This window comes from Mytilus galloprovincialis, chromosome 4 (assembly GCF_965363235.1).
Source record: "Mytilus galloprovincialis chromosome 4, xbMytGall1.hap1.1, whole genome shotgun sequence".
In the NCBI taxonomy this organism is placed as follows: domain Eukaryota; kingdom Metazoa; phylum Mollusca; class Bivalvia; order Mytilida; family Mytilidae; genus Mytilus; species Mytilus galloprovincialis.
In genome coordinates, this window is record NC_134841.1 from 38,517,373 (window position 1) to 38,543,584 (window position 26,212).

General features: G+C 32.0%; 1 protein-coding gene and 1 long non-coding RNA gene across 3 annotated transcripts; one reads left to right on the forward strand and one right to left on the reverse strand.

The window, feature by feature from the left end:
* Window positions 1-207: 207 nt before the first annotated feature.
* Window positions 208-25,936, forward strand: LOC143072090 (follistatin-A-like). Of its 2 annotated transcripts, XM_076246874.1 has the most exons (7): window positions 208-365; window positions 17,499-17,699; window positions 19,332-19,550; window positions 20,286-20,504; window positions 21,703-21,930; window positions 24,026-24,148; window positions 24,665-25,936. In XM_076246874.1, exons 1-7 carry the CDS (start codon window positions 290-292, stop codon window positions 24,751-24,753), a joined length of 1,155 nt encoding a protein of 384 aa, XP_076102989.1. In that variant the 5' UTR covers window positions 208-289; the 3' UTR covers window positions 24,754-25,936. The 2 variants fall into 2 exon arrangements, with proteins under 2 accessions (XP_076102989.1, XP_076102990.1); XM_076246875.1 differs by lacking the exon at window positions 208-365 and having other exon boundaries at window positions 17,557-17,699; window positions 19,336-19,550.
* LOC143072091 (uncharacterized) lies at window positions 11,322-16,118 on the reverse strand. The gene is made up of 3 exons (XR_012977037.1): window positions 16,048-16,118; window positions 15,405-15,481; window positions 11,322-12,466 (listed from the first exon to the last, which is right to left on the reverse strand). It is a non-coding gene; the product is annotated as an uncharacterized LOC143072091 (long non-coding RNA).
* Window positions 25,937-26,212: the final 276 nt, after the last annotated feature.

Below are 26,212 nucleotides of genomic sequence, written 5' to 3' on the forward strand. Positions count from 1 at the left end.
ATACAGCGTATTCTATAAACTCGTGTAAATGTAGAATTTCGATCAACAGTATCCATGAGGTGAAGAATAGTTGACTAATTAATGGCGCAATCGATACAACGGTTCACAGAGTTACTTATGCAAATGTTGATCATAGATGTAACACTTCCTTGAGTACAGGTGCGATGCCCCACCCCTTCACCCCGCCCCGTCATGTGATTTAACAAATAACATAAATATCTTGTAACTTGTATTTAGTTGCAATATGGTTTTTCTTACATGTGAAAAATTGAGTAAACTTTTAATATGAATGAATGAAGAAATGAGAGAAAAAATATCGGATTTCATTTGGATATGGATATTTATTCTTCAGCCCATTGTTGAAGGTAAGACATTATATATAAATATATATAAATATTGACTTTAAAATATCAAAATCTGATTGAAACTACTCTAATGATAATACGTAAAAAGCAATTTTAAAAATCGTCTTAAGGAAATTAAGAACTCAAATACTTTTTTCAAATTTAAAAAAAAATATTTCAGATTGATTTATACTAGAAAAGGCTGATTTACTTTACTAAAAAACGAAAGCTACATATTTGGAGTTTTAACATATATTTATTGCGGATATAGGTAGTTAAACGGTAGCGTATTTCAGTAGTAAAAAGGAAATCCTGTTTGATTGTATTTTGATTTGAACAGGGACAACCAGACCATATCGTAAAACTATTTCTCAAATTTAGTACTAATCACATGTATCATTAATCAAAACTTTACTTTAATGTTTATATATGCAGAAAAATCAATTAATAATTCAATATTTGAATCTATAATGTAAGGAATAGTCCACAACAATTTCTGACATGAAAATTAGGTCCCAGTTTACCTGTACCAGGCTAGGGTGAGAATGTCTATGTAAACTATAGTTGACGGGTTCCGATTTCTGAAAGTCGTTTAGGATATATGTATTTAAGACGGCATAGGGTAAGGAAGTTTCCTGTTAATTTTCAAGTGAATCAGGAAATACTGACCCTCTATCTAGAATCAAACGACACCCTGAGATAACGTTTATTCCGTAAATGTTTTGTTTGTTTGATGTTGTATTCGATATGTAAAAGAATTTTAACACACTTGGAACAGGAGGGGACAAACCGGCAGCCGCATTTACATGAACATGCAAATACCTATATTGCTAGATTGAAACTTGCTTGCTATTTTGAGATCATTTCAAATTAAGGAGTATATCCCCCTCATGAAACCTCTGATTCCTTGTTCTTGATTTATAAGAAGATTTGGTATGATTGCCAATGAGACCACTCTCCATAAGAGACCAAAATAACAGAAATTAACCACAATAGGTCATCGTACGGCCCTCAAAAATGAGTAAAACCCATACCGCATAATCAACTATGAAAGGGTATACTGTAATACCTTATAATTTTGATAAGCTCTTCCAACGTTTAAAGAAGTTAATATTTCGTAGGTAAAACAGTGTAGCTTTATTTTACGTTGTAAAATACGATCCGTATTTACTTTGAATAACAAGGTGGAGAGCATTTATGTTTCGTACGAAAGTCCGTTCGCTATCGGTCTTTTTTTTCGATGCCACAGGTTGGTGCTCTACACTCCCTTTGCATGAACTAAGACTTCAAGTTGCTTAAAAAGGTCTATACTAGGTAACTTATTAGTGGGGATAATTTCTGTCTCCATGTAACATACATAGGAAAAAAGATGTGGTATGCTTGCCAATGAAAAAACTCTCCACAAGAGACTACATAACATAGAAATTAAAAACTAAAGGTCGCCGTTCGGCCTTCAACAATGAGCAAAACCCCACCATTTGCTTTGGCAGTCCAAATTTCCCGCCGTTCTTCCCAGACGACCTAGTTAAATAGTCTTGTTGTATTGGATTTTTTTTTTTGTCTTGAATATTATATAATGACAGATGGACATTAGGCAAACAGCAGTCATTCATTTGGTTTTAAACTGTACTAATTATTGAAGGTTACGTGATATTCGCTACTATTTATCAAACAATTAATTGGCTGACTGAGTGCAGATTTGATATAAATTTGTATTATATATCAGACTGATTCAACCACAAATCAAAACCCCCTTTAATAAAAAGCACTTCCTCAACCTATAAATAAAGTCACTTCTCTCATTAGACATGTATAGATTTCATGCATGGTTTCATGTAAAACAAAATAGTCTTGATTTTAGTCTTTACCCGAAAATAAGTCAGCACTTGAGAGAGACTGCTACTACTTTAATGGAGAAAATTCGAATAATAACTTATTTATCTAGGATAAAAATCAGTAAAAACCGTATGTTCTAGAAAAAAATCAATAAAATTCGTTCTGTGTACGCACGGGAAATTCTTTAAAACCATGCTTGCTTGATTGTAAAAACAAACATTGTCCGTACACCTTTACAATGACGAAATGACCAAGATAATGTTTGAGCTGTAGTGCTTAAAGGTCTTCTACGAGTATGATAATTCCTGGCACTCAACATAATCATCTGGAGTCGACATTCGTTATTTTTGTGCATTTGTTTTCATGTCGTACCTTGTTTTGTGAAGAAAGTAAACATGGTTTGTTTTTCATTGCGGAAGTAGAGATGAATGGTTAGTTTTGAAAGATCCAAGACATTTTAATTTAAATACACTACTTGTGAGTTCTTATCAAACGCACCTTAATTGCTAGAATTTTAATTGAAATCTAAAAAGAAATCGCGTATATGGAGTCATGGTAATGCATATTCTAGCAATAAAAGTGAAACGCTTACATTCATATAATCATGTTTATCACGAGGTGTGTCAGTTTCTTTATTAGCTTAAATAATGGAATCTTAACAAACAAAATAATATAATTATACTAATTCGATCAGTTCTCGATTTTTTTTTTCGAAAATTCTGGGTTTTAAAAGCTTGTATAAGTTTTAAACAAATTCGTGAACATCCGAACACCCCTTGAATGCGAACATTTATAAGTTCATTATTCAGATGTATCTCGGAAGTTTTCAAACAGTACGTAAAATCTCAATTTAGGTCCAAAAAAGTTAAAGTATAAAAATACTGAACTACGAGGAAAATTCAAAACGGAGTCTCTTATCAAATGGCAAAATCAAAAACTCAAACACATCAAACGAATGGATAACAACTTTCATATTCCTGACTTGGTACAGGCATTTTCTTGTGTAGAAAATGGTAGAATGGACATGGTTTTATAGCGCTAAACCTCTCACTTGTACAACAGTCGCATCAAATTCCAGCGGCCATTAAACAATTATTGTTTACCTTTGACAAAGATATGGTAGTACAGAATCTCGTCACAGTGTACATCGTTTTACAATCAATCAAAAAGATCAAAGTTTGTTCTTGTGAACAAACGGTTGCAAGCATGCAATTATTATGACCGATTTATCAATTTGAACCGAACTTGGTTTTAAACAAATCCACTGTACTCGAAAAAAAACCTGAGACAATGATGTCATTAGTAAACGTATTATTCCTTGTATTATGTTGATATCTAGGAAGTACGAAATAAAAATATGACAGGTTACAAAACACCAGAAAACACCAGTTTAGGAGGAAATAATTGAGAATTTGTCAATCAGTTGTAATTATATGTTTTTATCAATAAAAAAAGTTGATGTTATACACTACTAATCTAACATAGTGTCGAAACTGGAAGCATTTTTACTGTTTGTCATGATTATAAATCAGTTTTTCTAACTTTCGTATAATATAATTTGGGGAAAACCACGGTTAATATGGCATTGTCTATTAAATTAGTCTTTCTAAATGGTTTTAAAAATGAGTCAAACATTTTAACCTTTATTTTTTTGCGTTATTGATTGCACGAAGGTCTCAATATTATTTTCATAAACAGACATGAGCGTGTACTTCAATACAGATCTTGCACATTTTAATATGAAAATGCTTTACGAATTATTTGATTTCAATCTATCTTTTAATCGTTGAAATAAGGATTTACATACGTCAATTACATGGATTTGGTAGATCAAATTTATTTAATACCATGTGCAATCATTAAAACTAAATATTTTATAGAGATTTTGAGTCAACGAGATTGGCATTTGGTAGTTTTGTATTAATGATTGAATGGCTGTCCTTTTAGGTCTTCTTTCGACCGGTAGTAAAACCCTTGCCAAAGTGGTGCATCCGTTTGTTTGTGCGAGACGTATACATTTAAAAAGATTGCCACACTTGCAACAACTCTTTGAGGGTTTCGAATGTGGCTTAATGCAAGTCTAGATAACTGTTCCTACCCAATATTTCCTCCTTTTCCTGTGGTATTCCAAATTTAGGTATCCCGTTACACCCCCTTTAGCAGTTCCTAGCCCTTTCCATTTGTTGTTAACTTTGCTAAACGGCTTCCTCCTTCAATAAAAAAAAAAACCAAGAATGTTAAAAGTGGCGTGAAGCACTAACAATCTATCAATGTTTCTTTGCGAATCACCATTTGAGTCCTTTCGTTCTTACAATGCAGTAAATTATTAAAGGAAGGATTTTGTAACGTTAAACTGCTTTATAAATCACTGCTTTTCCTTTATTGATTTGTAACACATCATGTTGCAGACGTTTCATGACAAATGAAAAATGACATTATTTTTTTCTATGGTGATGTCAAAATGGCTGAGGACAGAGTGCTATAGAGGCATAACTTGGCCAAAATTTACAAAATTTTTATTTTCATTTTATTTGCTGAACGTCCAGTGACTAGTATTTCATTCATAGTCATTTTAGTACGAGGGAAAAAAACTATTAAATCTAATTGTAAAGTGAAACAATGTGGGCTGATTCGAAAAAAAAAAAATAGTTAGTTATTTGTATTGTCACTTCAAAAAGGGAGTATATTGGATATGACAGAAAGTTTGCGTTGCAACAGGCCACCTACGGACCGCATAAAGAGTCAGCATTGCTTATGGGAGTTTGGAACCTTAGTTTCTAAATAATTTCGAAGTAAGCTGTCGATTCCAACATGAACTAAAAGTCTATCATCAGTATTATTCTCCAAGTGCTAGCGAATGAAAAGAGCACTAAAATATTTGCAAGGGTTTAACTTTACGATATGCCTTCGACTTTTCTTGTACGAGGCATACGCTTTAAAGCCTCCCTATTGGCCGGCTGTGTATAATTGCATTTATGTATATGTTCCAAGAAAGAGGGCCGCTGTGGGGAGGTGAAATGATGAATTTCGAATCCACTTTACAATTTTTTACACAAAGAAATGAGTAACAGTAAATTGATTTTTATATCTCATGAATTTTTATGTCCATGGCAGCTTTCTCATTTAAATTTGTCTCACACCTCTCTTTGTTCATCTTTAGACCTATTCTAGTATACAAGTATATCTAATCATTTTATTGAATTGATGCAGTGACCGGAGGAGAGGCGAAAGATACCAAAGCGATATTCATAATCATAAGTCTAAAATAAACTGAGAACGTCATGGCTAAGAAGAAAAATACCAGCATGCACATTACTGTTAAAGTATACATATTACAACATACAACACTAGAGACTAAAAAAACACGAACCCTACCAAAAGCTGGAAGTGATCTCGGGTTCTCCGGAAGGGTAAGCAGGTTCTTCTCCACTTGTGGCAACCGTGGAGGTCATTCATTTGTTTTGGTGGTCATTTTAGAATATACGACGATCAGAATTACGAGTTTAATTTTTGTTTATAGTGTTTAGTTTATAGTATTCCTTTTTGACAGATCGTGTGGTTTAGAAGCAGTCTTTGTGAGGACATCCATTTATCATGCATTATATAAATCCGAATTCTTTAGTTTTTCTTTCATTTCACCGTTTTAAAATTAGAATTCATATATATATCCGCAGTATTATGTTCTGTGTACTTTCAAACTGTGTTTTACCATTTGATAGTATAACTGCACTTAGAAATACGTGACCTTGAGAGTTGTGAAACCTGCCAAGTAGTTATTACATGTATCCCATGTTTTCTTCCGCCCTTTATTGATTGCAGCGCACGCCAAAGAGCTTTTGAATGTTAATCTCAAATTGCAATTAACATTTGTATTGTTTGTGGGCGAATCTGTATGACTCTAAGCCAAAACATAAATGTAATGGTGTAATACGTTATAATCCCGTGTACCTCTCTTTGATATTTGTCTACCTACTTTTTGCGTCTAACAGGCTGTTGAATAAATATTGAGAGACCCATCAAAGAAGCCAATAATTCTCTCTGTAGATATGCATTTTTTACCGATTGGTTGTTAGTTGCTTGAAGTACAGTGGCAAATACTTCTTGTATACTTAGGACCGGAAAAAATTAAGAAAAAAAATCTGGGATGAAAGTTCTGAAATTTTGACTGCCACTTGGAAACGATAGTACATTGGGTAGGATGGTAATTTAAATTTGCAACAGGCCACCCACAGACCTCTCAAAGAGTTGTTGCAATGATTCTTACCGTACATATAGCGTGGAACTTCCTTTACTAAAGGAATCATGCAGATTTACAGTCTCCATTCTGAACGTACGTGTCCGCGTACTTGTACATCCCGCGCAGCCAACACATTGCGGAAGCCACACCGTTGACAAGTGTTTTACTGCCGGTTGGAAGAAGACCAAGAGTACTAGTAATCATATTTCTATTTCCCATTCACCCTTGGGGTTCTTTAAGCGTTTACAATGGTGTACAGAAGTGTTTGAAATAATTGGTTGTTTAAAACATGAACTTCTGTTATTTATGCATCGGTGAAAAATGTTAAAAAAACTTCTATATTCTGTGTTTTTTTTCCTTCATTTTCCATGTTATTTAAATATCAATATCAACTACTATATTTTATAGTACTTTAATTAAACATACAATAAGAATAGTCACAACAATGTCAAAGACACAATCAGTGGTATATGCCACTTCATGCATGCAAGACAATAATTCACATTTCTGGTTGACAAAACTGCTCTAAATAGGTTGGAACCAATTATCCAAATGGGTTATGTTAGTCAATTGGGTTAATAAAGCTAAACTGGTATTTAAATTTACAGTGCACGAAATATTGAAAAAAACTTTTGGTTAGCGACTTTTTGAAATGACGAATATGTTACTAGACTTTTCTCTTATAAGGGATCAGACTCATGAACAACAACAATTAAGGTATCGAGAAAAGTTTCCAACCAAAAATTGTTTTATACAACCATTTTCATTTTGTAACCTTGTGTAAAAAATACCTTTCATTTTGCACAGTAGATTTATATCCCAATTTTGCTGTTAAACACCAAACGAGATAGTATGACCAATTTGAGGGGATTGGTCGAAATAAGAAAAAAGAAATAAGGCGAAGTTCGTTTCAAAAGATTATGTTTTAAAATGTTTTTATTGCAAGCTAATTTTTAGTGACTTGCATGGGCAAGTCAATGAATTTTTGTCTTTCAAATATTAGTTTGTGGTCTATCACGTATTTTATTTATTCTGAATGCGGTGAGCGTCACGTACTGTAGACTATGAATAACACAAATTCAATTTCAGCAAAAATGCACCAAAAGTCAACAACTTTAATGTCATTAGCTCGAGCTGTTATACCAACAGCAATAAGCTGTTTACTAGAGAATAAAGCTTAAATAATATATTTCTAGCTTTATTGAATGGATAACCGTCTTTTGAAACTTTCTTCAGACCTGTGAGTGTACATTGTCTGTAGCTTAACGTCATTAATTCCATAAAAACCCATTAAATGCATGCTTAAAGTGCTGATGTTGGAAATTTGTTTTGCAGACCAATTACTTCTCGAGACGGATTCATGCATTCACAGATAAATAAATTGCTATTCAAAGACACACTTTCGATCTTATTTTCTAAGCAGACGTCTGTTTATTCAACTGTTATTTAATTACAATAGAAGAATTGTAATTGTTTTTCAAAAGTTTCTGTCTCAAGTAGATTTAAGTGTTTATTGATGTCCATCGATCCCAGCATGCAATTGCACCCTAAGTCACGTGGTAACCTGACCTTGGCGTCTAGGATGAAGGACGGGTTAAGCGTTCAAAGGCAATTGTTTGTTAAAATAGTTTGTCTACTTTGCGTAATTGTTTTTCCCGTCATTCAGAAAAAAGTTAACCACTTCAATATCGATAACCGTTTTATGCTCAGACAAGAGAAAGAGTTTATCAGTTGCGATTTCCTAACAGAGTAATGGCATTTAAAGACGCCTTTTATGACAATAACTATCAAAAGTCTGGGACCGACAATTGAAAACGTTTTGATTTAACGGTGAAGATCTTTATCATGTCCAAAGGAGCTTAAGTATCTATTTGGTAAATGCGTTTTATCTAGTGCAATGCAAATAAAAATAAAAGCTACAGAAATTAGCTAACAATTTTATCCGCACGACATATGTTTCTGAAAATTCTTTTATTATCAGCCTTAGTTATAATACTTTTATGGTTCGATATATAGAAAAGAAAATGGATTGATTGTTGATGGCTGAACGTACAGTAGAAAATATTTCATGCTTGTTCAGGACGATAAGAAAATTGAAAGACCAAACTCCTAGGAATTCAGAACATCATACCATACATCTGCTAAAATTTAAATTATGTAAAAGTCTTAGAAAGGCTTGCCAATCTGATGTAAATAAGATTTATGTCAAATATAATAAAATTCAAGAAAGCCAAAAATGAACTTAATTTATAACGCCTTTTCTTTTGAATCAGAGAATCGCTTTCAACTTAATGTGGACGTATGGTACATGTACGACAAACACAAAAGTCGAAAAGGTTCAGATATTTCCAATGGAGAACCATCGTAGACATGTTTATTAAGTATATAGTAATATCCTTGAGCTCTATTAGATTACCATGAAAAAAACATCGATCAACACAGTGGTAAACAAATAATAAGTATGCACTCAAGAAAAAGTGCTGATTCATAAAAACAGAACTTATTGACAACATCAGGAAAAGTGATGCATTTTACAAACATAAACACAGTTGCTTTGAACTGAAGAGGTCAGATTTTTAATATCTGTTTTATTTTCTGTTTTGGGGGTTCTTTTTTGTGATGAAAAATAATCTGGAAGTTCGATTTAAATTATATTTTGGGTATGTTAACATTGCGCGTTCTATTGAACGATGTCGTATCGATGAAAAACGGACACTGAAGTTTGACTGCCGAATTGCAATACAGACGTATTCCATTCCTGTGTTTAAAAATTTAATTTGAGAGATAGAATTTTCATAAGTTGATTTTATTGACAAACATGCGCTATTTGAATATTAGAAAAAAAAGTGAAATAGAGCACTTCTCTGTTAAAAGCAGGTTTTCATTAGGGTTTTTTTTTTCTTTTAATTTGTTTTAACAATTATCGGGAAATAAATTTCGATTGCCATCCGCATTTTGTGGTCTTTAGATGCTTTACTGTCAAAGAGAATATGTGAAAATAAAAAACAAACAAAAAAGTGCTGTATGTAGGAAATAATGCCATTTGTATATGGTTGTATTTTATCTTATTGAACAAAAAATTGTATTGCTAAAATGTGATGTAAATATCGTCTATATAAAAACTGAAATATATAAACTTCTACATACTTGTACAGATTTGCTTACATGAATGTGTAAAAAGAAGACAAGAAATTAAATATGAAACAGCTAGAGTAAGAATTTTTTGTACGATTAAAATATTTCCTTTTTTATACATATCTTGTTTTCACGGTAAGGTGGCAAATTAACCTCACATGAAGAAAACAGATGTCATTTGTTTAACTATGTAATTATTGTCTGAGTAAATCATTGTTTATGAGAAGCTATTGATCTTAATACATTTAAAAAAAATTCATTAGACGTTCAATTTGTCTGTAACAGTTACGACATACGTTTACGCATTTCTATCGTTCAACCTCATTACTTTTTCCGAAAGGAGTCTTTATTTTATGTGAACTAAATTGCACAATGATAAATAAAATATTTCACTGATTTTTACAGGTTCACAAAAAAAAAATATGTTTTGTTTAATATTTATTTGAAAATCAATCTTGACAAGCTACAGTAACTGAAATCCTTTACAGGCATGGGATGTCCTTTTCATTAAACAAAAAACGATTACATTAAAAGAAAGCGGGGGTATTCTGTGTGCCAAGGTAATTTCCAGTACTGGCAAAAGAGTTTGTCATCACATTTATAGGTATTGGACATTCTTATTATTTGGTGTTTGTCAATTCTGTAATTAACTATTTTACAGTCAAGGTGTGCAATTCATGCACATGCTGATCTTTTCTTGTCTGAAAGTCGAATATTTGTATTCCCTCATATGCTATAATTTCGTATAAAAACAGCCCATATCGTATGAAAGAGGCCCATGTCATATGATTACAGAACTATTAGCTTCGCGATCGCCTTCTCCGTTCATCCCCACTTTCGTGAACATCATGCAAACGATTATGGGTTTTTAAAACTGCATATGTAGTTTAGAATATATCTTGACATATCGATAATTGATAACAAATTAGTATCCGATGATATATCATATAGATCTACATGCATGTATGATAATCGTTGGAATGTTTAACGAGCTATCTACTTTGAAATCGACATCTTTCGTATGTCAATTTCATCCTCTAGACATATTAATCGATTTCACGTCGAACGGTATACTTCATCCCGCTATACAATTTCTGTCGAACTTCGTGTTTAAAGTTTTACTTTCAGATTGCAAATATGAATAGTATTTTTAAATGTTTGTTATTTCGAAAGTTTGTATAATATTATAATTAAATGTTGTGTTTTTGAAAATTTATACGAAATGAAACCAGGCAGGTGACAACCGCATTTAAGCAAGACACGCTTCATGCAAAATGTTATGGTCACTTGCCTTCGTTTCTTATAAATTAATGAAAAAAGGCATTCAATTCCTTGATGTTGTATTTAAATCTTTAAATTGAAAAATATATACCATGATATCTTGTACAGTCAACGTTATTATTTTCTTTTGCCCTAACTTGAGATGTTTTAATTCTTAACTGAATATGATTGTAATATTTGTAACTGGATATTTATCCATCTTTAAGATTTTGACATATTTGCTTGTAAAATCGTGTATATTTTATCATTGATATGTAACAAAAAGACAATGTCTCTGCTTACTTGATATCAGGTATTCCATATCTTAGTATAAAGTATTTTGCAGCTATTTCAATACTTGAGAAAAATATGTCAAAACAAAAAAAAAACTATTGTTTGTCAAACTTTTAAAAGGACATTAGCAGTAATGCTTGATTGACCTGACAATTTACGGTTAACACTTCCCGTAAACATTGTACACGCTCGAGGTTTTTGTGATATATATTTATAGTAATAATTTTTCAATAGGAAATGTCAGCTCCAAAAAAAAAAAATCGTTAGCAAAAATTAATATTTAATTAATTTATAAATACCATATTTGATATAAATAAGACAATTTCTAATTAAATAGTCATTGATGAAGTTTAAAGGGGAAACAGAGGAAAGGGGTCATCAATCGTTTGGTTTTCTTGAATCCATACGCATTAGAATTGACTGCCTGTAGAAGAATAAAAAAGTTGGAAAAGCGATTCAACCTTGAAGATAGGACTCTTTATAAAACGTCTACCACGTATTCCGCATGTACAAGCTCACAAGAGACTTGTGTTTGTATAAAACAGAAATAATGAAATGAATTAAGGACATAAAACGGAGATTTTATATTATATGTTTAATATCATTTTCCTCTATATGTAAAAAAAACTCATCATAGATATCAGGACTAAATTTTGTATATACGCCAGACGCGCGTTTCTTCTACACAAGACTCATCAGTGACGCTCGAATCCAAAAAAGTTAAAAAGGCCAAATAAAGTACGAAGTTGAAGAGCATTGAGGACCAAAATTCCTAAAAGTTTTACCAAATCCAGTGAAGGTAATCTATGCCTGAGGTAAAAAAGCCTTAGTATTTCAAAAACTCAAAATTTGGTAAACAGTTAAAACGAAAGAAGATAAGCAGGTTATATGAGGTTTGCGCCGAATTTTAATAAATTGCTTTTCGTGTATTTACTGGCCTCACTCAAGGATTTGTATAATAATTTACTATACAAATCCTTGTCTCAATCAAATATTCGATTTGCATTCACTGTTGTATATGCCACATGAATTGTTAACAGTGAGTCACACCGAACACTCCGTATAATGTACAAATGTACAAAGATAGACGAGATAACTTCACGGAAAAAATTACCGACAAAATTGATCGATATAAATCAAAGCTTAAAAATCCTTATAATTTGTTTTTAAAAATAACATTGATCATTATGGTCAATGAAGTAAAATAAACTATTGCCTTTCTCTTGTCGTCATCTGAAAAGTAGTTTTTTTCAAGTGTTCTCTACTCTCCAGTTTTCCCACCGTCTGACATTCTTGTACACCCAACAGACGGGGTTATAAGTGGTAGGTTTGAAACCATTTACTAGCTTGCTGCATGAAACTGCAAAAAATTAAGACAAAGATAAATAAGATAAATTTGTTTTAAATTCGAGTGAATAATGAATGGATTCACTTTTTAATTACCGATTATTTTTATTAATTCCTTTATCTTGTAAAGGTGGTTCGCATAACACATTTTAAAGTACCATACAGTCATCATTAAGTGTGAGAACATTAATTTGTCTGGTGAAATTGCAAAAATTATAAGATATAGATAATTAAGAGGTTTTGAATTTGAGTGAATGATGAATTTTTATTAATTACTTAATCTTGAGAAAGTGTTTCTATTTACACAATTCATTGTATCACTCATTCTTAGTAATGCAGCAAGGGAATATGTTTTCAGAAAAAACCAAATCAAGATCAAGTATAGAACGAACCCAAAATGGAACCCCGGGGAAACTTGATAAATTTGACCAGTTTCTCATATTAAAGAATTCTACCAGCGCTGCCCTTCCATGCAGGAAAGGTTAGTCCACCGTTGTGCGTGTTTGCAGAAAACGAAGATTCGAATACGAAAATTTACCCTCTAGAATTAAATTTGGTTTATTCAGAACCGTTTGTCAAGTCCTCCAACATATTTGTTGCAGCCAATTTTTTCTCCTTTTGTTAATATCCCAAAAATAAAATTATAAACAAGCATTTTCTTTTCTTTTAATGAAATTCAACTGTGTGCTTCTTTATATGGACAACATTAGGGAAAAGGACATCATGGGGACGAACAAAGCAAGTAAAAGGTCAAGTGGGAAATGATTTATATATTCACCACGAAAATAAATAATAAATCATATATGTAGATATAGGTTCTGCAATGTGGATTATCGAGCAGGATTAGGACTGGAAAATGGACGATTCTAAAATAATTGGATCTAATTTCTACATAAGGTTGACCTTTGATCAAAAATAAATATGTGACCAGCAAAACTATCTAAGGATTGACCTATAAAGTAACCTTAAAAATGATCTTATGATTGACCTATAAAAAGACCAGCAAAACTATCTACTGAAATTATGCTTTATGCAAACCGCTAAACAGTTATGATAGCCCATAACAATTGTATTGCTCATGAAAAAATGAAATGTCGTAATTTCCGTTTTTAAATGTCTTTGTTAAAAACGATTTTGTTTATTTTTGTAAAATTTTAGAAGCAACCACAAAATCTACTCATTTCAAAGTTATGAAATTCAACAAAATTGTTGTTCGAATTCACCTACGAATTTCCGGTATTTATCATAAAAGGGTCTGATGCAAGGTGATTAAAGTGTTAAAATAACACCGGCTGTGCCAGTCTCTGTGGCATGTAATTTTTTTTACAGTAAGTTAGTATCAGGCCCACACCTAACCTACTTGAAGTCGTGTGTTTAAATTAATACGGGTATTCACTGTCTCACCCGAGATATTCTAGACAAGAGGTCGATGCACCGAACAAATGCATTAAAATGTGCAGCTATTAATCATTTTATGATTACCGTCAGATATGAATACAGATTGTATTTAGTAAGTCTGGCGATGTCAAACTGACAATCAGGGGTCACCGATGGTAGCGTGAACGAAGTCATTTTTTTTTGCATGTAATGCAGATAATGCCTTTATATGATCCCTGATAAGAACCGTTCTTATTTTACACAATAATATCTTAATATCCAATTTAGAACTTAAAGTCAAACCAATTCAATGTTTAATTATATATGAAAATGGCAAAGGTTTTGGTGAAAAAAATATTACGCATTAATAATTACGTCAATGGGGGGATATCTCCTCCTACGAAAAATAAAATAAAAATTTAAGTATTATAAATAAATCAATTATTCATATTTTGTTCTATTCTAATCTATCTAAACAAAAATTTGAAGTTTATATCACATTGTATGTTTTATCTTTTTGAGAAATATTATCTTATGACATCATATCTACAGAAAGTGCATTTTTATACATGATGATATACGGCAGGTTATTTGAGTGTTGGTTAGATAATGTCTATGAGACCAAGTTATTAATAACGATTAATAAAAGACTTATCATAGTATACATCTCTTTATCCGTGTTTATCATTGATCTTATTGGGTGTGGGGGATATAATTTATGATTAAGTGAGACAATAATACGGGCTATTTAGACTTAACGAGGGTCTGGATGGAGGTTGACGAATAAAATTGAAAAAATAGAGAAAAGGGGCAAAATATATAATGCAGAATTATAATGAAAAATGGGAGGCTACAATGAAACGAAATTGAGAAGAAGTGCAAAAAGTAAAGGAGAAAAATTATCTAGAAAATTAAAGTATACTTTACAGAAAGGAAAGACCTCCCCCTCCAGACCTTCCTTCACTAGTAATCTTTGTTTTTTTATGTGTAATTGCGGTTATCCGCGAACAACACATGAATTTTTAATACCAAAATAATTTTCAGATTAAAGCATAAATAGATCGAAAAGATGTTATATATGTAAGCTAGTGCGTTCAAAGATTTCCGGACAAAATAAAATAATCTAAAAGATAAGGTGAATCTTGCACGATTTACTAAATTTGTTTTTATTCTTACTAATTTTCGTCTCGTGTGTTTCGAAATTTAATTAAATGAGTAGATTCTGAAAGAGATATGGATGTTTATCTATATAACTATAGATATCAAACATATTTTACCTGATCGAAACGTGAATCATTCCTTTGGACTTCGATGACGAATATAAAGGGCTTGGGACAAATTTCAAACAAATTTACAGAAGTAGACATAATTAAGTCTATATGATGGTTCTTTATCTTATCTTTATGTCTCTCATACTTTTTTTTCGTAAATTTTTTTGTTATAAGTTAGGCCGTTAGTTTTCTCTATTAAATTGTTTTGTAGTTTAGATTTGGGGGGCCTTATGTAGCCGACTTTACGTTTTTTTTTCTTCTCATTGTTGAGAACCATACATAAGGTTGCCTTTAATTACTTACTTGAACTTCATTTGAATTCTGGTTGATAGCTGTCTTATTTGAAATCATACTACATCTCTTTATCTTTATGTGGTGGGCTAGAGACAGAGATTAAATATTGATAGCACGAAAGGCACCATATATAGACCATGAACTTTATGGTCTGTGTATCTGAGTGTATTAAAACACAACTATAAACACTTTCATGTTGGATTCGTTTAAAGTGAAAAAGGATTCAAATAGTAAAAATATGAATTTCTACATGAAAACATCATATGACTATAATGGGTAAATGTACACCTCATTTCAATATTTGTATACAAATGATGATTTATCCGTAAAAGACGCGTCATGAAACCATAAATACACTGTGTATACAGTTATAAGATTAACTTCATAATTTCACCAAAATCGGACCTCAAATAAGTTTTGACAATTTTTTAAAGAAAATTACTTTTAATGTGAAACGATCGGGGAATTTCTTTTTCAATTAGTTGTACGAAAAAATTAATGAAATTTCCTACGATATATGTAGCTCTTCTTGATCGAATTTTTTACAATATAATACACAATGTTAATAACATTCATCATAATAAAAATGTAAAAAATGTTTCGGAGTTTTTAATTTCAATTTTATATCTAAATCTGAGCAATGTTCTCTTACTTTTATTTGTTACTTTCCGTTCCGTTGGCTCTGTATTATACAGTTCATATTTTCAACTGGTTACCTAAAAAAGAATATTTTCAAAAGTGAATATAATTCAATGACAGCTAAATCGTTATTATTTAAAGACTAATATATAGATCAAGGGCTTCGAAATCAATAATTGTTCATAACATTCACCGACAAAATATTTCCACAGACATGCTTAGGTACATTTGTACTTACTATAGAAGTTTGATTCTAATTCTAGATTAAAACTAGGGTACCATAAATGAACATGTTCGTAACAGAGCAAACACGTGTCTTAAATACTACTCCTGCCTCCGGTTATTCCTTTACCTGGCTTTATTAAGCTGAGTAAGGGTTTTGACAAAATGCATAGTAGGCGACAGTTATATCATACTGTTTTCACATCTTTAAATCGGTTATTTCAGGGAATTGATACATATATATGCATTGATTTGCTTTACTTAAGATTCTATTGTCCTGTTCTTACATTTTTAATTTGTGATCTTATTTTCTATGGGTATGACATAATTGGCATTAAAAATGGTTCACTATTATTCTTCTACAATTTTTTTTTTTGATATGTGAAAATCAATTAGTAGTTCAGTCGCTGGCGTATGAGTGTAAGAATAATAAAGAACAAGTTTCGTCAAATATATTTGTTTGGCTATGCGGGATGTATAAATACGCAGTCACGTCCAGTCACATGTATTAAGAGCGCCAAGCTACAATGTATCTGGGCCTTAAAGAATAATTTCAATTATTCCAGGGTCTATGGTGGTTTGTTTCTAGACAAAATATCTGCCCCTATCAAACGTAATCCTCTTTTTTTCAGTGGTAGTCTGAATTTTCCGCCTTTCATTTCGACAAACTTTCTCATCAGAACCTAACTGCTGGATTTATTGTTAATTGTTCACGTCCTGAAAATACCTAATTCTTGTACAATGTGTTTTCCAAAGAAATGTTTGATGTGTAAATAAATATATACAAAAGGCTTATTTGCTGGCATGAAATTGCCCAACATCATTTGTGTACTTTCAAAGATGAACAGCTGTAAAGGAATATGCATGGTTACTTCATTTTTTTTCCGTACGTCATTAATCCTTTCCTGGGATTCACCTTTCCAACTTCATGGGATGTATAGATACTCAATTCGACTGCATGCAGTCAAACATCTTTCATAATTAATCACTGTCTACACAAAAAGGATTAAGCATTTTTTTTTTTGTTAAAAAAGAGATGCAAAGTGCAGAATTTTTTTCAAAGTTTTCATTTAAATTTAAATATATATATAGTTTTGTAAAGTGGCAAATTTCTTAATAAAAACACCGAACTTTCTGATAATGTATGTCTTTATTCATCTTAATGGAAGATACATTTGTAATAAAAATGATTAATTGCAGTTTAATGTTTTCGAGTAAAAAACTATTGCTTTTCTTTTTCAGGAGGAATATGTTGGCAGTCAATATCTAAAACGGGTAATTGTAGAAAGATGTTAATGATCAACGTTACAAAGGAACAGTGTTGTTCTTTTCAAACGGAACCTAGTGTTGGGTGGTCACCACAATCTGCTCCCTCCTCAGGTCTTATCTTTTTCTGGGAGTATCTATCAACAAAAGGTGCACCAGTATGTAGAAAATGTCATAGTGAGTATAACCTTTCGTCTAAATAGTATTATAGTAATGTGTAATGAGTGGTTTTATCCAACCAGCGTTAGCGATGTTCAAATATTTGTTAATTTGTAATGAAGCTGAATTTTCCTAAATTTATAAAAGATAGAATTAGGTTTTTCATTTGTTTCCAGGCAATGTATACTTTTAACTTTAGCGTAAGAAACAGTCGTGTAAAGTAAATAAATTTTAATATTTTACAAATCTATCATGTCTATAGCCATCAGAAATTTAAGAAATGATATGGGTCCTACAATATGTTAATACCTTTATTCTTGCATTGCACTAGGCCATGTTTTGTCTCTGATGTAACAATGTGAAAAACAACGTCTATAGAAGCTCAACCAAATTACTTGGTAAACAGCAAAAGTGGACATACATTGCGCCATAACAAAATAACTGGACAAAAATTACATTATGACAAAAGGAATGGGTGCATATTTCGCAAATATCTTTAAAACCCTCGAAAATACTAGTATAGCTAATAGACGTTTTTTTTTATTTCTGCAGTTATATCTTATCTGGAAGACACGTGTATCTCAGACACTGTAACATCTCCTCCCATGTAAAAGAACATAAATATTGTAATTAAAAGTTGTTTTCTTGCTTTGGCCATCTGCATTGAAGATGCTTTCTAGTTATCAAAGGTACCAGGATTATAATTTAATACGCCAGAAGTGCGTTTCGTCTACATAAGACTCATCAGTGACGCATATATTAAAACAGTTAAAAAGCCAAACAAGTTGAAGAGCATTGAGGCCCCAAACTTCCAAAAATCTGTGCCAAATACGGATAAGGTAATCTACTCCTGGGATAAGAAAATCCTTAGTTTTTCGAAAAAAGTCAAAGTTTTGTAAACAAGAAATTTATAAAAATAACCATATAGTTGATATTCATGTCAACACCGAAGTACTGACTACTGGTTTGGTGATACCCTCGGGGACGAAACGTCCACCAGCAGTGGCATCGACCCAATGGTGTAAAAAAGTTATCAAAGGTACCAGGATTATAATTTAATACGTCAGACGCATTACCTACACTCGACCATGTTCTGAATCTGCATAATATTCTTTTCTATAATCAGTATCATATGTTCACTTTTTATTAGTTATATATCTTTTGAACTTTAAGGAAACCAGGGTCAATGAATACATATAGAAATATAGTCGTCTGGTATTCTACTGTCTTACAGAAAGACAAATGCCGAGGACGCGTAGGTTTGACTGGGCAGGATGTTTAAATACGCTACAACAATTGATAAAAATACATACCTCAACTAGGATATTTGGTCCGAGACCATAAAATTGTTTTTGAATATACCTTGAAGTTGGTCTTCGTTGATTTGTAGATATATTAAATTAAATGTTCTTTTGAATCGTCGATACTTGAATAAAATCACTGTCCCTCGAATATTTGCTTTAAATTAGTTTATTTGTTCTGACCTGATTCAATAATAAAAAAAAAACTACCAGAATCAATGGTGAATATAAACATTACATGCAGTGATGAATGTTTATGAACCAAATACCTCTGAACTCACTGGCAAATGATTATTTTTGTATATAATATGTTATTTAAAGAGACTTTGACAAATATGTATTTTCCTAGACAGCTGTAAAGACGTGATATGTCCAAAAGAGAAGAAGTGTCGGATGAAGAAAGGAATTCCAAAATGCGTATGCAAACCAAAATGCAGTAGTATTGAAAGAAGTAAAGGACCCGTATGTGGGACTGATATGACAAAATACAAAAGTCGCTGTCACCTTTTAAGACACAACTGTCGATATAATACAGATATAAAAGTTGATTATTATGGAAAGTGCAAAGGTAGGTCAAGGTCACTTTAAACAGACATGCTGAATTTGTATATTGCAGCAATTCCGACACTAGTTAGGGTACTTTGTATTCAAATCCAATGATTAGAAGTTCATTTGTAGATTACGATAGAATTTTATACATATTAAATGCCCCAATCCGTCATATCACTTTTGTGTTGGCTATGAATACAAATGAGTTTGAACCTTAATAATTGATTCCCTATCCTAGTTCTACTCTCCCGCTCGCGTTATTCTGATTAAATAAGATATGGAATAATAACCGACGATACAGCAAAAAAAAAAGACACCACAATAAACTAGACAACTCATGGGCTTAATAACGCATGTGTAACGAAAATACTATTATAAAATACTTAAACGGAAAAAAGAAGAAAAAATTCACATATTGCAAATAGATAGATCCGAACATCTAAATATCTTATCAAATCAAATCACATAAACTTTTAAAAGTTAAGTACACATACAGAAAAAGTTCACAATATAAATGTAAATTTACATAATTTATATACTAAGTAAATCAATCATTCAAATCCAGCAATCAGTAATGCTTGTAATGGCTATTTTCTTCAGAGGGTCTTTATTGTTTCTCTCCAAATTATCATTGTACATATTGTAAAACAAAATAACTTATACAGAAATTCATTGTACGTAATTTACTCTTTGAAAAAGGCAGATATTCCGCAAAATGTATACCTCAAATCTTTATTCTGGATTTTCATTGTAGATTCGTGTAAATTCGTCAAATGTCCGACAGGACGTTTTTGTGTTGAAGATCAGAATGGTCTGCCTCATTGTATTATTTGCAGCACCGACTGCTCATTAGCACACAAAGAACCCGTATGTGGTAATGACAAACAGACATATGATAGTGGCTGTCATCTACGGGCTGAATTCTGTAGAACTGGAAATCCAATACAAATAGCATATCCAGGTCCATGCAAAGGTATTACTAGTAGTTATAAAAAAAAATATGTTGTTTTGCATAGAAGTCGGCTACTACCGCTCGGACATAATCGAATTGTCCCGTGTCTGGTCGTATCAAATTTCTTTGACTTTTTGCATAGCGCGAAGAGTGGTTCCGTAAATCATTTCTGTGAATACATGCACCATAAACACAGGATCTGCCTACCCTTATAGATCAACAATGAGCAAGTAACATACCGCATAGTCGGCTAAAAGGGCACCCAAATGAAAAATGTATGTAAAAAAATCGAACGAAAACTTTAACGGCCTAATTTATAATTATACAAAATAATGAACGAAAAACAAATATGATACACAGCAAAAAAAAAAACAACCGCTGTATTACAGACTCCTAACTTGGGATAGGCATATACATTATGTGGCGTAGTTAAACTTGTTTGAAGGCGTCCACCACCCCTTAACCAGGGACAGTGATGTCATAGTACAAAATAAGAACGAACTATAAAAATCAGTAAAAAAACCTTAATTCATCAGAAGGATATAAATAGAACTGCATCTATAACAAAATCACAGGGTGGACGTGGACGGGTACTTATACATCCAAACAACAGAAAGTACAGATATGAGAGTACAACAGTTCAAAGCCAGTATTAAACAACTCATGCATCTAAAACTGAGTCTATTCTATAAACATAAGAAGATGTGGTATGATGAATAAGACGAATATCCACTAGAGACCAAATGAAGAATACGTATACTGTAAGCAACTACATGTCATCGTACGGCCTTCAACAATAATCAAATCCATACCGTATAAAAAGCTGTAAACGGCCCCGATATGACTGTAAACAACTACATGTCATCGTACGGTCTTCAACAATAATCAAATCCATACCGTATACAAATCTGTAAAAGGCCCTGATTCGCAATCTACTATAAATAATTATGTTTAAACTAAATATATTCCATTTTATAATTGAAATAGTTGTTTTTTACAATGTCAATTATACTATCAACGTATAATATTTTATTTCTTCCGCCTTACAGAAGTTCTTCTGCAAACTGTGTCAAAAACAACGCCATAGAATATCTGTTCCTGTTGGAACAAATGTTTTATGTTCCAGTGGAAGTAAATTTACATAATATGTTTTTTCATTGGAAACTTCTTTTATGAAGATCTTTCATTTTATGACAGTACAAATATTGTTCTTTTTCAGCAAATGCAACATGTCCCTCTATAAGATGTCCATATTTCATGGAGTGTCTGGTTCATCCAGTAACCAAGCAACCTATATGTACAAACTGTAGACCTCAGTGTTCACCATTATCTGTAGTACCCGTATGTGGTACGGACGGAATATCATACAAGAATTACTGTACCTTGAGGAAAAAGTCATGTGAAATGAGAGTACTTATACAAACAAAATATAGTGGCCGTTGTCATAGTAAGTCGAACTTGTTCTTACAATGGATTTGTATGAGTAAAGAATGCTTAATTATTTCACACAAAACTATAACAGTGTCTCATGTTTTCTAGTTATATCCGTCTTATTCCGTAATGCGCAAACGGACCAAGATGGCGCTAAACAAATGTATATGGGACAAAATATCCCTACACTAACTTGATCGAACCCTAGCCAAAGTAAAATTCTTTATTAGAAATTCAGTGATTCCTCTAAAAAAAACTATAATGTATAGCCCAATAATCTCATTTTAAGATTTAGAAAAAAAAATCAACGGTTACCGTTTTGACAACCACGGTTGCATCAATACAATTATGAGTAATACAAACTGATTGGAAATAATTTATGATAAGAGCAAATAATTCAGATTTAGTGTTTTTCAAACTTTTTTCTTTCGAGTGCATCTGAGGAGTTTCAAACGAAACGCACGTAAAGGGTAACAAATAATAACTTTGATGATATACAGAACAGAGGAGAAAAAGAAATGTTAGAACACATAAGAAAAGTTATCTGAAGATTAAATACACCATAACTGCAAGCATGTGAGAATATCATACACATAAAGCACAGAGAAGCATGATTATTATGTCAAGTGATGTCTGTAATAATATAGAATCAAACACATTTAATGTTTATTTTCTAACACTTAAGACAAGAGTTCACATTGATATAATTGGATTTTAAATAAATTAATGCCAAGCTATAAGTATACATACCACCCATCACGACCTGATTATATATATACCTACTAAATTGTATATATATTTTTGTCATTTCCTTTAGAAACAATTATTTCTAGTATTGATGAATACCTAGTATTTGAGAGAAAGTACACCCTTTTTAAGTACTAACGTTGTTCCTGTCCAGGAAGTCAAGTTCTACCCACGCTTTTAAACAAAAACAAATAAAGTTTAAATTACTTTTTTATGTTATATAATTATTGTAGTAACCAACGATCATAAATAAAACAAAAAAACCGTAGTAGAGTTCATCGCCACAAACAATTGCATCAATATAAATAATTGTTATAAACCAATTCGATATTATGTAATCTTTATATTTAGATATATATCCAAAACATTTAACGTTGTTTAACGGATTTTGACCCTTTATCATCATTAAGTGGTTATCTCCTTTTTTCACTTTTTTTTTTAATCCTTTCGTGAGTATATATCTCGGATTCTATATTTCTGCAGGTGTAACGTAATGATATATTTCTAACTTGACTTTTCAACTTATTTAAGATTGTTTCCAAGTTCTGTTCTTACATGCATAACAAAATGAAGCTGGGTAGTATGCCTTACTCAAGTTATTGTATATATGTTTTGACATAACATTTGATCAAACATAAGCGCGGATGGCTCTTTTCTACCATAAGTTTTGACATAACATTTGATCAAACATAAGCGCGGATGGCTCTTTTCTACCATAAGTTTTGACATAACATTTGATCCAACATAAGCGCAGATGGCTCTTTTCTACCATAAGTTTTTGCACGTATAGTGAAACGCCTTTTTCATCCTATACATCTTGCAGGTTTGAATATTGGAATTGTTATGGGCAAGCAAACGAAAAAAAAACTAGTCTGATCAGGTTTTAAAAGTAGAGCAATTCTCCGCCATGTTGGAAATCACTTAAAAACAAATTCAACAGTGGAATTACCAATCGTTTTCATTGTCTTTAAAACATACACATTCGAATGTTCGTTTGTTGCTGTGTTACATATCCGTTTTTCGTTCTCGATTTGTACTTTTAAAGTTCGGCTGTTAGTTTTCTTGTTTGAATTGTTTTACATTTGTCATTTTAGGGCCTTTTTTGCCGACTGTGCGGTACTGGCATTGCTTTATTGTTGAAGACTGTACGGTCATCTACAGTTGTACATGCCTGTGCATTTGGTATCTTGTGGAGATTTGTTTCATTCAGTGGCAATCACACCACATCGTCTTAATATTTATAATCACACTATAGATCATCTTAACGGTACACAGGTTTCCATAAAAAAATCAACCTTTATAAACGTTTTGGTGAATGTCGCCAACTTACAAAAACTGTGCTAAACAAATAGTTTTACTTTCAGAAAAACGGCACGGCTGTAAAGGATGTAAACGACATTTAAAACGAATTTTACGACGACGGCGAAAACAAAGAAGAAGAAAAGGTCATCACAGAAATAAAGGTTCACACTTAAAAAAATTTAAATGTGAGTGACAATATTTAATTGAAAGATATGTTTTTTTCACTAATTTTCTTGTATCAATTTGATGTATTTGAATCTTAAAAAGCGAATGAAAAATATGTTTTTTTCCTGAAGATATTCGTTCAATTTTGTTTATTTGTATAGTTTTTACAGTAAAACATATTTATTAGTTCACTACCACGAGAGTTGAATATTCTTCGTGGTAGACTACATACGGTTTATCTTTAGGAAAATTAAGTGTTTTCGACGTCATCTTTTGTACTTGATGTATGCAGCTACATTAAATTTACGATATTTTAGATTTAAAACACAGTAAAATACAAACCAGATCAGTCAATATTTCGAGCAAAGAAATATGATGTTTTTTTTTAAAAGCTTTTACATTAAATCTCGAATTCAGGGATTCTTTTTTGATATTTTGTTCTTTTCCATTCTGATATTGTTTATTTTTGTCTTACTATTTCATATAAAACTTTCATTGAAACAAAAATTATTTACACGTGCTGTTTATGTTTTCAGCAAAAATCTATGGAGGTTATACCATATTTCCTAAAATGATTATGACAACAGAGAAATATAAACTTGACAGCTACAAAGAATTTGGATGAAACATGCTTTTATATTAGAAACAATGGCATATTTCGTAAATGAATGAATGCGGGTGCGAATCCTAGTCTGTGATAATATCTATGTTCAATATGAATGGCTATTTATAAAATCGAGTTTCAGTTTGGTGTCCGTCAAGACATAAATGTTGTATATTTTATAGAACATGGTTGTGAATGCGATGACCATCATGTTCAGACTTGCAGTTGATCCAGACAATGCAACCGAACCCTGAAACAATGAGCTTGAAACTAGAGTATCTGTGATCGTTATATATGTGTCAGTATATTCGTCAGAGAAATCTGTGATCGTCATGATTAATCGTTTTGTGAAGTAACTGAACGATCATTTTTCGCTATGTTCTATGAAGTAACTGTGATCGTTATGATTTGTTACAACGTTCATTGGGGGTAACTGAAAGATCGTTTGTTATGACGTTCTTTGAATATACTGTGATCGTGTGCCACTACGTTCTTCGAAGTAACTGTGATTGTTTTGATTTGTCACTACGTTCTTTGAAATAATTGTGATCGTTATGATTTGTTACAACGTTCTATTGAGTAACTGAACGATCATTTGTTACTACGATCTTTGGGATAACTGTGATAGTTATGATGTGCCACTACGTTCTTTGTAGTAACCAAATGATCATTTACCATTACATTCTTCGAAGTAACTGTGATTGTTATGATTTGTCACAGTACGTTCTTTTGAGAAACTGATACCGTTATTATATATATATATGTGTGTGTCAGTCCGTTCTATGGAGTAAATTTGATCGTTATTATGTGTCACTGCGTTGGTTGTTTGTAAAGAAACTGTGATTGTTCTCATGTGTCAGCATTTTCGTTTGAGAAACTGCAATTGTAATTATGTGTCACAAAGTTCTATGAGAATCTGTGATTGTTGTCATATGTCAGTACGTTCGTTTGGGATTCTGTGATCGTTGTCATATGTCAGTACGTTCGTTTGAAAAACTGTGATTGTTGTCATATGTTAGTACGTTCGTTTGAGAATCTGTGATTGTTGACATATGTCAGTACGTTCGTTTGAGAATCTGTGATCGTTGGCATATGTCAGTACGTTCGTTTGAGAATCTGTGATCGTTGTTACGTATCTTTATGTTCCTTATTTATTCCATTTACATTGAAATTAAGTCTCCAATTAAAGAACTAAAATACCATATGAACTTTTCTGCTTTTATTGATAAAAATAACAGTGCATTTTTAAATCAGTTTATATATATACGTTCGAGACGGGATTGTCACATATGAATTAGAGTAGAATGAATATTTGCAGTTTTAGGACATTGCAATGTGGGCGGGTCACATATGGGATAATATAAGATATAAATTTGAATTACGGTTTTGAACAAAAATTTAAATAATTGCCTAAAGTTATATCCATAATAAAAAAGCATTGATGTTTTATGCTATTCTGTATAAGCAACAAAAACAGCAG